Here is a 15,423-nt window from a genome sequence, read left to right as displayed (position 1 = left end):
GACCTCGAGGGCCGAGCAGTTGTTAAAACAATCTCCTCCACCTCCATCTCTCAGGGATTTTTTGGACGTCTGGATCCGCGCTCCGCTCCAAGTTCAAATTCCACATCTGATATTAAAAATTGCACACGGGCTGTTTGTCGGAGTCAGCATTTGGCCGGCCTCGGACAAGGACAGACGGCCCAAATTCTGAAACTGGTTCTGACTTCGGTTCCAAAATGTAACTGAACTCCAGCGATGCGGAAAGAGCGTTTTTTTTCTTTCCTTGTCTTTTGTTTTTGAGGGCTGTAGATCACTGAAGGTGGATCGTGTGTATTCAGACAATAGACTCCCTTATAAAGATCGCTGATGTTGTAGTTCTGTTGTAATTAAAGCAGCTGCTGAAGTTTATTTTTTCACCCTGACAGCTTGTTCCACATTTCAGCCCGGAATACTTTCTGAATGAGGCACAACATGGGGCAGCCAATCAGAACAGAGCTCATTTGCATGCAGTCATCTGCAAAAGTTTGAAATGACACGTTTTGTCGACTTTAAGCGAAAGTGAGGTTCAGATTTTCTGCTAATTTAAGTGCAAAACTATTGCACTTAAAACTACTGTGCTAAGTTTAATACATTAGAAAAATAAATAATCAATAATAAATAATCAATATAAAACTTGCACAGGCCAAAGTATGTATGTTAAATTCAGCAAATAAACAGTAATTGTGCATGAAAATGTGCAGACGTGTGTCTCTGTAGAGGACGTGTTCACTTATTTACCCTTAGAACATCAATAAAACATGGACCAGGGGTGCACAAACATTTGCACACGACTGTACGTCAACCGTCCACTTCATTAGGTCCACCTTATTTCATTCACTGTGCATTTTATCGCCTCTACTGACCACATAGGAGCACTTTTGCACACTCTTTAAAAAGATGGTTCCTCAAGGGTTCCTCAGTAAATACAATGGTTCTATCGAGATGCTTACATGGGTCTTATGTTGCATTTGGTTCTACATAGAACCTTTTTGATAATGGTTCTATGTAGCACCAAAAAGCGTTCTTCTATTATTACAAGCTTGATACTGTAACAGTAACAGAACCTCTATACAGAACCACGAACACTCAAAGAACCCTTTGCATAGCGAAAGCGTTCTTCAGACTGATGGAGAATGAGTTATACATGGTTCTATATGGAACCTTACAATTACAGTTACACAATTATATAATTTAATATATTGGAAAACAGTGTCTCGGTAGAGGATGTGTAAACTTATTCACACTCAGAAACACAAGTACATGGAACTTGACCACGGGTGCACAAACTTTTGCACACAACTGTACACTGGCTGTCCACCTCCTTGTTTCTACACTCGCTGTCCATTTTATTAGCCCGACTGACCATACAGCAGCACATCTGCACACTCTTTAAAAAGATGGTTCTTCAAGGGTTCTTTAGTGAAGACAGTGGTTCTATATAGAACCTTTTGTATGATTAAATGCTTCTTCTTCGTTCATCAGATTGATTGAGGATGTGTTGTATATGGTTCTGTATAGAACCTTATTGAAAATGGTGCTGTATAGCACCGAAAAGGGTTCTTCTATTGTTACAAGCTTGACATCGTAACAACAGCAGAACCTTTTTTGGTGCTCCATGCTTAAAAAAACGATGGCTCTTTTAAAAACTGAAGGGGCCATATTAAAAAATCTCAACAAATCTGTGGAACCCAGAAAAAATATATTTTCTATTTCATTTTTAACTAACGTGTTGCTGTAACATGAAGTGGCCACTGTTTATTCAAAATACACAAAAACTTCAGCAGTAAAATACAGACACTTGTAGTAGACCCTGAAATATTACATGAATACTTAAAATATTCTAAATGTAAACATCCCCAGGAGCTCAGTCTTTCCAACATACCCACTTGTTTGAACTAGACCCCTGGAATCCTTTATTTCTGCAAGTTCATTAACACTTGGGCTCAGTTTCTGGGCTAATGTTAAGTGTTTATATAGGCTGAAAGTGTGTTTGGTGATAAGACTGGTGCGGAATTGTGTAGAATTGTGTAGAACTGAGGTGTAACCGCTGTCCCATAGACTGTTGTTGGGGTAGGAGAGTCAGAGCACACATAATGTTCAGATTAATTAAGATTAAGTGACCCTTATAAGTCCCACAATGGGGAAATTTCACCTCTGCATTTTAACCCATCCGTGCAGTGAAACACCCACATACACACTAGTGAACCCACACACACTAGGGGGCAGTGAGCACACTTGCCCGGAGCGGTGGGCAGCCCTATCCACAGCGCCCAGGGAGCAGTTGGGGTTAGGTGCCCAAGGGCACTTCAGTCACGTACTGTCAGCTCAGGGGATCGAACTGGCGGCCTTCTGGTTCACAAGGCTGCCCCAAAATGTTGCAGAGCATGCTGGGGACTGTAGTGCAGCGCACTGTGAAACGAGCTAACATTAATAGAAAATCGAAATACTTTTGCGGGCTGGATGGGATTGTGTCACGGGCCCGATCTGGCCTGCGGGCCTTGGGTTTGACATATTGGATATAGGGAAAATATAAATCATCAAAAATAAAAGTTCTGCACAGATGATTTATGTTTTCTTTTCTTCCAATATGTTAAATTCAGAAAACAAACAGTAATTGTGGGTCTCCGTAGAGGACGTGTTAACTTATTCACACTCAGAAATACAACACATACATGGAACTTGACGGGTGCACAAACTTTTGCACACAACCGTACACTGACTGTCCACTTCATTAAGTCCACCTCCTTGTTTCTACACTCACTGTCCATTTTATCAGCTCCACTGACCATACAGCAGCACTTCTGTACACTCTTAAAAAAGATGGTTCTTCAAGGGCTCTTCAATAAAAAAATGGTTCTATATAGCACAATTTGCATGCGTACTTTGTTCTTGCATGCAGAAATATTTTTCTCAGATTGATTGAGACTGTTGTATATGGTTCTATATAGAACCTTTTTGACAATGATGCTGTATAGCAGCAAAAAGAGTTCAACCTTGACATTGTAACAGTAACAGAACCCATTTTGGTGCTACATACTTAAAAAAGCTGGTTCTTCAAAGGCAGAAAATGGTGATTTACAGAACCATGAACACTCAAATAACCCTTTTGCATAATTAAAGGGTTCCTTACATCGTGAAAGAGTTCCCCAGATTATATATGGTTGTACGCAGAACCTTTATGAAAAGGGTTCTTGACATTGTAACAATAGCAGAACCCCTTTTTGGTGCTATGTAGAACCATATTCAACATATTCTCCATCAATCTGTAGAACCATTTCACCATGCAAAGAACCAAAATGTTTTTTTTCAGTGTTCATGGTTCCACATAGAACCATTTTCTTTACTAAAGAACCCTTAAAGAACCATCTTTGTGTAGTGAGTGTGGTTCCATTCTGTAGTCCATCTGTTTCTCTGCATAATGTGTTAGCCTGTTCTTCAGTGGTCAGGACCCCCATGGACCCTCACAGAGCAGGTCCTATTTGGGTGGTGGATCATTCTCAGCACTGCAGTAACACTGACGTGGTGGTGGTGTGTTAGTGTGTGTTGTGCTGGTCTGAGTGGATCAGACACAGCCGTGCTGCTGGAGTTTTAAACACCTCAGTGTCACTGCTGGACTGAGAATAGTCCACCAACCAAAAATATCCAGCCAACAGCGTCCTGTGGGCAGCGTCCTGTGACCACTGATGAAGGACTAGAGGATGACCAGCACAATCTGTGCAGCAGCAGATGAGCTACAGTCTCTGACTTTACATCTACAAGGTGGACCGACAAGGTAGGAGTGTCTAATAGAGTGGACAGTGAGTGGACACAGTGTTTAAAAACTCCAGCAGCACTTTAGCAGCATATTTATATTCCAGGTAGTTGCTATGGTGTAAAGAATCCCGCAAAATGTAATGGTTCTAGCTTGAAAGCTGTGAGAGGAGTAGCAGTGCAAATTTTCATCCACAGAGTAATAATAATGATAAGAAAACGAAGAACAGTGAGTGTGTTTACATGCACTCAATGCGCAGTACTGGAAATAAGCGAGCAGCGTCGCCGCGAGACACAGCAAAACACGTTTGGAGCGACGCGAAACCAAATACATGATTGACGAAATGAAGGATTTAAATATTCTTCATCTTCTAAATGACGCATGTCTTTTTTAAAATAGCCGCAGTATGAAGTTTGAGTTTTACAATACGTTTACATCACGTCTTCTTCTGTGAGCTTATTGGCTGGTTGCAAAGCAGAAATCCGATTACTGTCTGACTCATGTAGACCCGGAGTTTCCCCATTATCTGATAACTCAAGAGCAAATAAACACGTTGATCGGATTACTGACAAAATCTGATTTTCTGCATTATCAGATTATTAAGCGCACGTAAACACACTCAGTGAGTTGGCTTTTTCCTGCCATCTTAGCCCTTGTGTGGTGTTGGTGTGTTTGTTACTCAGTGGTCTGCTGGACCCACCACATTATTGTTTATTAAATCAATATAGTCATAACAATTTATGGAGTTATTTTATATGTTCTTCACAGAAAATGAGCAAAGGACAAGAATCTGAGGTTGAAATAATAATAAATCGCATCATTTTTTCTTTTGGTAAACATTGAAAATGAGTCCCACAGACCTGAACACCACACAAGGGTTAATGAAGAGGGAAGCGACGACTGGCTGTGATCTCTTACCTGTGAAAGTGTTTGTGGCTGGATAATCATCTGTCTGCATACTGCTGCTGCAGGAACGCTTCTGCAAGGCAGCTTTAACCAGTCCAGCAGAGAGAGCTCGGGGTCACGGGGCGCAGCCGGACGTCCTTCATTGTGGTTCCTCTGGTTTAAAATCTCGATCTCGGCTTCAACGCGCAGAACCGAACTGGACCAGGCTGAACTACAGAGGCAGGGGGCGCTACACTGGACTCTTACAAGGGCTTTCTGTCCTCCATGGATAAAGTGCCATGGCCTACAACATGAAGGGTCAGCGGAGAGTTTTCAGCTGGCTCTGTCTGACTCCGAGGTCCCGTCCAGTCTGCCAACGACACCATTCCGTCCTCAGGAACACGTGAGCTTCATTTTAGGTGAAATAACTGAAAGAAACAGAGAAAGAGATGGAAAAAAAACACAGAGGAATGAGTGAGGGTGGGTGGTGGGTGGGGGGGGGTGGTTAAAATATGACCAAAACACAAAGAGATCTGAACGAAAGCTGACCCTTTTCCTTTGGCCTGGATTTTTAGGAAGTGAGCGATATGGAGACTATGCAGGATGGAATTCGGAGAGAGAGGGAGAGAGAGAGAGAGAGAGAGAAAGAAGGTTCCCCCCAACCACAAAAGAACTTTTTTATTTGTTCAGATGCAAACCCACAGCAGGGAGGCACTTTGAAGTCTAAAGATAAGCACGACTGGAGGTGGCGCGTACCTCCACAACACCAAATCATGAATCTCCACTTCAAACGGAACGGAGCCCACTGATCACGCGGTGAATGAAACAGAGTTTGGAGGCAGCAACACTGTACTTAGTCACTATCACAGCGAAGGCAAAGGTCTGCTTATGCCATCATACGGACAGCAGTGTTAATACACATAAATCACATTCACCCCAAATGTAACTGATCAGCCAAGTCACGGTTGGTGTTTGAAGTTTGCTACAAGGCTATTGTGGCTAACAAGCAATGGAAGCTACTTAGCATCAACAAACTGAATGGTGCTAACTGCATGGCTACATCATTACATATTCGCCCCAAAATCATGTGGAGGTGTTCAGCATCTCTGATAGACCTGATTATGTGGTTTCTGACACTGTAAAGCTTTGGGTTCACTACACGACTTTTAAAGTCTTAACAGATCATAACAAACTGACCGTTTTTTTTGGGCGGCTGAAATATTGAGGATCCACACTAAACAATCAGGGATCTCACACTCCTCGACTGAACGGAACTTACTGGAGTCACGCGAACTCTCAAGAACTCTTGTGTTCTCCCGTTACTAGGAGACGCAAATAAACAAACGTGAGCTGCTGCTGCTGTTTTCTCTGCCGTTTGCTCTGACGCAGTAAAGAAGCAGCAGGTAGAGGAAGCATGTTTAAGTAGATCATGCATTTACAAATGTGATCAGTTTGGTATTTTTAGAGTTTTAAATGTACATAAACTTGATTTTGCCTTAAAATCAGCTAATTAAAAAGCTTCGCTCCACACATGAGCGTCTTTTCCCCAGTTTTCTTTGTTTACTTGATGTGTTTTCTTCTTTCGCGCTCTCTGCTTTCATTGGCTGCTGCAGGAATCCATTCAGATTGAGTTGTTAACCAGTTTACACTAGATCGAAAAAATTAAACATTTGATAAACTCCAACTGGTCTGAAACACAATCAGGAGGAAAGAAATCTGAGTCTGCGCTCCTCAAACACAACTTGACTCTCTCTCCAACTGTCGACTCCGACTGACCCATCTGCAGACTAGAGCCGACCAGTTCAGACTCGGCCAGACTGAGAATCGGGGCTAAAATCGGGGTAAAAGCCGTGACTCAAAACTCACTGTTATCTATAAACATCCTGCTAGAAAAACTAGCATAGTTGTGTTTTGTTGTGTTTTGGATGCTTGTATGCAACTAGCATGATCATAAAGGCTGACCAACTAAACCAGCACCAGACCAGCATAGACCAGCTCAGACCACCTTGGAGTGCATGCTGGTCTAAGCTGGTCTGGTGCTGGTTTAGCTGGTCAGCCAGCATTGTTACCAGCATCCAAAACACAAAATCTGCTGGTTTTGCTGGTGACCAGCCGATGTAGGCTAATGTAGCTAACAAGCCATTGAAGACTATACTCCACCAATTAGCCACTGTATGACATCCTGTTATCTAGAACACATGCTAAAAGCAGTGGAAAGAGTTTAGCTTAGTGTTAGACAAAACACCACTTTTCATCTTTATGTTCCACTCACAGGCCAATTCACTTACTTTTCCTTCATTTCTGTCCTTCGTTATCCTTCAAAAACTTGTTTAGTAAGTAATTACAACAGCAAAATCATTAATAAACCTGGTTTTACAGCTTTAACTAATACAGCACAGTGTTAGCAACAACATTTTCAACTAAATCATTTTATATTACTTATTTTTTTCAATTGTTTGTAATATTTGTCTTAGTTTATTCTCCAAAATAAAAGGCTCCGCACATTTAAAAATTGGTTGAGGAGATTAAAAACTAGATCTTGCATGCAGGACAGTAATCTGGGTGGTCCGAGGTTGGACCAGCAGTGGCGTACAGTTAGCCGGGTGCCTCCAGACATATGTTTGCTATCTGGGTAGTAGCTAATGTTAGTTAACTGTATGAAAGAATTCTGTAAGCCTCACCTTTTGAAGTACAGACTGAGCCATAAAACTGCTGCAATATCAAGTTCAGCTCAGTTTGGTCAGTTTTTGCCAGATCAGTATTAATGTTGTTTTGTTCCAGCCAGTCTGTAAAGCATCTTACAGCCCATTTAGTTTGGCAAATGGTGTTGGGTTCATTTCTGGCTGATTCCAGGTTGTTTAGCTGTTCTTCTGTCACAGCTGCCGACTGAAAAGCTGCTCAGTGGTGATGACAGTTTGGGAATTTAGTGTCGTCTCATCTTCAGAGTCTGACCAAATCGGCTGTCGGTCAAATGTGATCTTGAAAGTGTCCATTTTCTGTTTGTGGCAAAGTAAGAAGTAAATACATTGAAATGGCTTGTGCGTCTCCTACAGCTGTCAAAGTTGTTGCTTAGCAACGGCGACTCAGCGGAGTGATACAGTGTTTGTGAAAAACCTGTGATGTTATGGCGAAATAACAGCATGATTAGAACGCTCCTCAACCAATCAGCTCGCGCGGCCTGAACTAACTGTTGTATAATGAGGTATATATAATAAGCACGCAGTACATGCTGTAGAGATATTGTACACATTGCCTGACACTGAGTTTGTCCTGAGGACGGTTTTGTTCATATCCTGACTGACAGCTCCGATATGAGCCGCTACGCTGGTCTCGCTCGTCTCGCTCGTCTTGCTCGTCTCCTCTCCTCTCGTCTCCCTCATGCTGGGGACAGTTCCTCCTTGTGTCAGCATTCTCCCCCCCGTATCTCTCTCTGGAGATCAGCCAGCGCTGCGCGGCTCGCCCAGAGGAGCTGGAAATGGGAGATAGCGCCGGCGGAGCTGAGCGAGCCTGGGTGAGTAACTAACACACCGGGATTGATCAGAGTCATCTGGCCCATTACCAGCAGGAGAAACATCAGAACTTCCTGAAAGCCCCTTCTGAGTCACCGACATCATTTACAGTGTGTTTCTAACCGCATAATGAGAGAACGCTCACGGTGGCTGTTCTGCAGGGCTGAAAAACAACTGCTTCAAAAGGCCTAAAAGGGCCAAACAATGGACACTTTGCTCCCAAGATGCTTAGAAAAATGCAGCAGAAAGCCTAATGATTTCACTAATAATGGGCGAATGACGGGCATCGCTGGATTTAAACTGTACTAGTACTGCTGTAATACTTTGGTTGCAAACAAATTATCCAAATATCCAGCCAAGCAAGCTCTGCCATTGGTCAGGGCTTCAGGAGCTGGACTGAAGGCCTTACACATTAGATTAACTACCAACATAATTAGGAATCAACCAATCACGCTTTAGTGAGAAGAAATGTCACTCTAGTCCTACTGGAAGTTCTAGATACATCACTGAGTGTCAATACGAGCCGTAGTCTAAGCAGTGTTCCGGTTAGTTGTTAGGAATGTAAAACAGCGGCGGCAGCTCTATGTCAGAACTCTGTACTGAAAGAGTCTCTGTAAAACTGATACATACTAGCTCGGATATATGATAATGTCTGTTACAAGCTTCAAATAAAACACGAAATAAAATTTTCAAGCTTCAAATGTAATCTTGCAACAATTTATAACATTATTATTATTATTATTATATATTTAATTATATTGTATTTTATACTATATACATATATACAATTTAGCACTACAATTTAATCACAATTCAATTATTAATAATTATTATTAACAGCTTAATGCTATCATACCCATAGAGGGGCTAGCAGAAAGTAGCATTATCATAAATGTGTTCTGACATTTATGGCCAGAACCGAAGAACTAGCTCTTTCAGTCACAGTTGACCACTGATTGTACTCGTCGCAGTTTTAGCTGGTTTGTATATGTGTTCAAAGAAGTAGTCTGTGATAACTGTTTATTTAAAAAAGCTGACAGGAGAACTATGTTCTAGACTGGTACTGAGCGTGGAGGCTAACTGTAGATACAGTAGAGTGTACATCAACATTGCTATTCAGCCAAGTTAGCTACACTCTTAAAAAAAGATGGTTCTTCAATGGTTCGTTAGTAAATGGTTCTATGTAGAACCATGAGTTCTATGTAGAACCATTTGCATGCTCAAATGGTTCTGTGCACGGTGAAATGGTTCTTCAGATTGATGGAGAATGTCCTGTATATGGTTCTGTATAGAACCTTTTTGAAAAGCATGCAGATGGTTCTATGTAGAACTTACTAAAGAACACCTGAATAATCATCTTTTTTAAGTGTGTATATAGAACCATTGTCTTTACTAAAGAACCCTTGAAAACCATCTTTTTTAAGTGTATATATAGAACCATCATCTTTACTAAAGAACCCTTGAAAACCATCTTTTTTAAGTGTATATATAGAACCATCATCTTTACTAAAGAACCCTTGAAAACCATCTTTTTTAAGTGTATATATAGAACCATCGTCTGTACTTAAGAACCCTTGAAGAACCATATCCATCTTTTTAAAGTGTATATATATAACCACTGTCTTTACTAAAGGACCCTTGAAGAACCACCTTTTTAAGAGTGTATCTAGCTAAACAGACTACAATAGCAGGTACACTGCTGCACTGCTTGTGTTCTCACTAGAATTTAAGAACACATATTGGATCCACGGCTCCAGTAGCTTTCCCAGTGTTCACTGTGAAGGGCGTGGCCTTGGTAGGGAGTAGGGCATAGGGAGTAGGGAACAGGCGTGATCACTTCAGAAAGAAGCGCACTGCTCGAGGCTTTCTATTACATAAGACACAAGAGTCTCTTGCCATTCAGACATTAATTTCCAGGAAAATTAAAGAGTGTTTGGTTCTAATAAGTTGGTAAAAATAAAAACAGCATAATGGTTCCGCCTCAAACAGGAATCTCACATTTTCTCCTTTATCACAAAACCCTCTCACACATTTTCAGGTGCTGCAGAAACAACAGCGCTCTCCCTGATGACAGGAAAAAGCCGGAGGCCGCGTTGTACTCCTGACATTGATTAATGATCTAACAACTTCACAGAGAAAGAGACAAAAGGCCTTTTTGAAGGAAAGGAAGGGGGAGCTGACACCACAGGGCAGGTACAGCATCCACCATTCTGCTGTCAAACCAGGGGGCCGAATTAATGACTTTGCCTCACTAACACTTTTTAACCTGACTTTGTTGTTGATGGCAGGAAAAACAACAACATACAAACCTGAGTGTGACGGTGAGTGAGCTGGTGATAAACACAGAAAGTGATCAGTAACTTCTGTTTGACCTGTTTAAATTCACAAAATCTTGATACTTGATGGTTTAGCTTATCCACCTTATTGCTTTGTAGAAAATTACACTAATTCCTTCTAGGAAAGTTGGGACAGGAGCATGTTTACCACCGTCTTACATCACCTTCCCTTTTAACAACACCTAGTAATCATTTGGGGAGCAAGGACACAAACTGATCCAGTTTTAACAGCTGAATATTTAACAAAAGTTTTCAGCTGTGCGATCATTCGGGGTCTTTGTATTTTTTTATAATGAATGTTAATATTTCAGTGGGGGACAGGTCTGGACTGCAGGCAGGTCAGTCTAGCATCCACACTCTCTGATCAAGCAGCCATGCTGTTGTTACATGTGCAGAAAGTGACTTGGCACTGTCATGTTGAAATATGATGAAAAAGACGGCGTCTGGAAGGCAGCATGTGTTGCCTTAAAATATGACCAGGGTTACAGCCTTCACAGATGGTTCATTTTGTCCATATTTGTGCATGTTCTCTGAAAGCTTTACGGATACAGACAAAACAGAGTAGTACCACTGGAAGCCACGGGGGGGCAGTGTAGCCAGTCCTTGCGTTTCACGTGATGTCACACTGTATAGTCGCTGCCATTTTGAGGGCTGAATCAGGGAGTGACTGCGCTGCAAGATGCCTTCAATTTGCTGTGCTTTGTCAATGATTCACCTGCAGGACGCGACAGAAGCCGAGAGACGAGAGACACACAGACCTTAATTCAGTGTTTTCACTCCAGGTTTGGAGCCGCTGCACTGTACAGTTTAGTGTTCCTCTCTGCTGTTCTCACCTCGTTCAGCTCAAGAAGGGACTAATTAGCTAATAATATCAGGTATTTTAACCAGGAAACCACAGTTATGCAGTGCAGGGGTTTCAGGACTGGAGCTGAACTCTGAACTAACTGCACTAGCAAACTTACAGAATCACGTCTGTCGAAACACGACGTCGTTTTCCGACCCACGACATTCAGTCTGATATTTAACGCTTATGTTTCTCCATTCAAACGTGATTTAAATCAGAAACAGAGAGTAAAGTTATACCGGCTGTCTGCAGCTCCGTTAGGGGGATGAGTTATCTAAAGGCTGGCATTGTTCACATCTGTGTTCATTAGCTGATGTCGTTACCCTCCTATGATGACAAAGAGTTTGTTCTTCTCTTTCTGAACACCATGGGATCCTTTACCCACCCTGGCGTGAAGAGCCAGTGGGTTTCTGTGGTGTTAAATGCTGTGAGAGACTCTCGGAATAGGGAGAGGGGCTGAGTATGAGATAAATATAAATGTGTAGTAGTTTTCCGCCAGTTTAAGTGGGATCAGGAGTTCAGGGGAAAACTGTAGGATCTCAGCCTATTGTATCAACTTTGTCGAGGAAACAATTTTTCTCATACAAAGTAAGGTGAGTAATTTTAGCCATCTTTCACCTCTAGTTACGTTCACTCAGTAAAGTACAAATTCATCAGTACTTTACTTAATACTTTTACTTTAGTAAATGTAACTATTTACTACCCACCTCTGACTAAAACCCCCACATACCATAACCGATTTGGAACTTTATGCTGGTAACAATCTGGAAGGCCCATTTGTCCAAAAACAATCAGAGAGTTTGACTCATCAGACCATAAAACATGTTTCCACTGAACATCAGTCCATTTCAGATGAGCTCCAGCCCAGAGAAGTCGGCGGCGTTTTTGGGCGTTGTTGATGATGTTGTGGTTTTCAGCTTTTATAGAGATTCTTTAAATCTTTTGATTATATTTTGTGCTGTAGAGGACGAAATGCCTAAAATCCTTTGCAGTGGCTCATTGAGCAAAGTGGTGAGCCTCGACTGCTCCTCGCTCATAAAGGACTCGGCATTTCCTGGATGCTCCTTTTATACCCGAGCATGACTGCATCACCTGTTTAAGATGTTTTTCTGAACACTTCCCAATGTTCCTAGTCTTAAATTGGTCCTGTCCCAACTTCTTTGGAATGTGTTGCAGGCATTATTTTCAGAATGAGTGTATATTTTCTAACATCATTGCGCTGATAAGGTAAAACAGTACTGTGTCAGTTTATATACAGAACAAACATGGATTTGTAAATCACTACTTTCTGTTTTTATTTTCATTTCACTTACTGCCTTTTTTAACTGAGGTTTGTAATAAAAGTTTTAGTTTGTAGAGGGAAAAAAAGCTTGTTTACTCGTGGGGAGCAGAGTAATATCACCCCAACCACGAAATCTACTGTTTTCATCAAACTCAATTACCTTTATGACTCACAACCTTCACAGACATAAACATCAACAAACAAACACATATTTTGGAACCTTATCAAAGCACACAAGTATCTGATAAAACACACGACAAACCGAGTAAGAAGTTCTTATAACTGACCTATTCATGCACCACAAATGTGTTATTTCATAGCAACAGTTGTGAGGTTGGAGAAGATTTACAGAACGCTAGAAAAAATCCAATTCAACCTAATGAGAAACTGTAGATCAGACTCAGTTTATATCACAATACCTACATTTAGAGTCAGTTATTCATTCAGCCTAATGAGAAACTGTAGAACAGGCTCAGTTTATATCACAATACCTATATTTAGAGTCGGTTATTCATTCAACCTAATGAGAAACTGTAGAACAGACTCAGTTTATATCACAATACCTACATTTAGAGTCGGTTATTCATTCAGCTTAATGAGAAACTGTAGAACAGACTCAGTTTATATCACAATACCTACATTTAGAGTCGGTTATTCATTCAGCTTAATGAGAAACTGTAGAACAGGCTCGGTTTATATCACAATACCTATATTTAGAGTCGGTTATTCATTCAGCCTAATGAGAAACTGTAGAACAGACTCAGTTTATATCACAATACCTACATTTAGAGTCAGTTATTCATTCAGCCTAATGAGAAACTGTAGAACAGACTCAGTTTATATCACAATACCTACATTTAGAGTCAGTTATTCATTCAGCCTAATGAGAAACTGTAGAACAGACTCAGTTTATATCACAATACCTACACGAAATATGTTCCCATATCACAAAGAAAAGTGAATTTTCCTCACTTTTTTCCAATAGAATAGTCTGATGTAGTATAAAAGTATTCAGAATTCAGTTTTTTTAGTTCAGTGTGGGGAAAAACGCTAACCTCACCCTGTGGGCTGTAATTGTGCACTCTTCTTGTAAATGCTCTTTCAGTTTCACTTTCACGAACAGCGTGTCCTCACAATAGAAGCCGAATGTGAGCTGCTAACTCTAATCCTAATCTCAAATCTGTCTCAGATCACAATCGTGACCTCCATGCTCGCAGCAGCAGGTCCAACAATTTATGTAATCGCCCGTGTTATGTAAGCAGGTATACACGCTAAAGCCACACAGGCGGCCTACAGAAGTCAGTATAATTACGGTGGAGTCACTGATGGACTGGATGTGGGTGTCCAGTGATGTTTAGTAGGACTTGATCAGTTATCTTACTTAAGACTCCAAAAGCCATTCACTCCTCTTATTTCTCCCAGCTGTTGCTGTTCATTCTGCTTTCCAGTGCGCTGACAGCTGGAAAGGGAAGAATAAGCCTGGATTTCATATTTCAGACACATTTAACAAACCAAACATGACATTTTCAGAATGAAAAACAAACAAAATGGACAAAAGTAGAGGCAGAAATTCAGGCTTCAAAACAGACAAAGTCCCCTCGCAACTTTTGGTGCTGGATTGCGGCACTAACAAGGGTCCGCCCCCTCTAAACGGAAAAGTTTCCTGCTGGAGATGCGAGAAAAGCGGCTATAGCTGAGCTAAAGCTTAAAGCAGAGCAGAGTCAGTCTGTGTTTTCATTTATATTAGATTTTTATCCTATACTAGAACATCAGCACACACTGAGACACAGCCAAGATGGTAAAATGGACATAAAATATTGTGGCTCCTAAGGTGGTTTGATTTTTGTTGACAGGACAAAATGGCTCTTTTTAACATTTGGGTTGAGACCCCCGGTTTAAACACCTTGGACTGGAGATTTCTGCCGGACCTGCCCACTGCAGGGAACACTAAAAATGCAGCTGTGGACTCTTTAAAAAAGAAAAGTAGGTATGATAACCAGTGTTAACCAGTAGGAGAGGTTTTAAGTCAGTTGTTTCTAACTCTGGTCCTGTAGGTCTACCTTCCTACAGAGCCTAGCTCCAACAACAATCTGCCACACCTGCTAATCAACCTCTTCCCAAGTCCCTGATTGGCTGATCAGATGTATTAGTATTAAGTAAGGGAACTTAATTAAGTAAGTTCTTAACTAGAACTAGGCTGGTCAGCTAGAACAAAAGATAGCAAACATGCTAAACACCTTCATTATTAATATAACAGACTACAATTAAAGTACTTACAGTCTGATTTACTGTAAAACTAAATAAAAGTCTAAAAAATGTCACTTGAATGTTTTACACACTTCAAATGTCCCAAAAAAAATCCAGGCTGAATCCCAAACGGCTCCGTTCTCCCTAAATAGTGTTCTAGCTACGAAAGTTTAGAAATTCTAGCCTCTACAGCCAAACAGTGTGGATGTGAGTCCTGAATGACTGTTTCTTAGCTGTATTTTGCTCTGTTGGGCTGCAGGACCCAGTATTTAAACTACTACGTAGTGCACTGTGTAGGGAGCAGGGAGCCGTTTGAGATTCAGCCCCAGCATGAGAAGAGGGCACCACTGGATTGGTGCTCAATAAGACTCACGGTGATGATTTAGTGCCCAAAAAGTGCTTCTAAAGCGAAGGTTTTCGCGTTAAACAGTGCTGCGTTATCATATGTTCATTGCTATACGAGAAAAGTTTAAAGTTCGTGAAATGACCACGATATACCGCGGTGGGTGACTGAACGTTCTCCTCATTCATCGCTCCATGGTTGCTTGGCA

At 41.2% G+C, this 15,423-nt stretch overlaps 1 protein-coding gene across 1 annotated transcript in view; it reads right to left on the bottom strand.

The window, feature by feature from the left end:
* The window catches only part of ldlrad4a (low density lipoprotein receptor class A domain containing 4a), a 120,038-nt gene that overhangs the window by 68,026 nt on the left and 36,589 nt on the right, over nucleotides 1-15,423 (bottom strand). Inside the window, exon 2 of the mRNA XM_036565911.1 lies at nucleotides 4,688-5,082. Within this exon, the coding sequence (XP_036421804.1) occupies nucleotides 4,688-4,727 (40 nt within the window). The 5' untranslated portion in view covers nucleotides 4,728-5,082. The remainder of the gene's footprint in view (nucleotides 1-4,687; nucleotides 5,083-15,423) is intronic.

This window comes from Colossoma macropomum, unplaced genomic scaffold (assembly GCF_904425465.1).
Source record: "Colossoma macropomum unplaced genomic scaffold, Colossoma_macropomum, whole genome shotgun sequence".
Classification (NCBI taxonomy): Eukaryota; Metazoa; Chordata; class Actinopteri; order Characiformes; family Serrasalmidae; genus Colossoma; species Colossoma macropomum.
The sequence above is the reverse complement of the archived record's forward strand: the minus strand, read 5'-3'. Positions and strand labels throughout refer to the sequence as shown.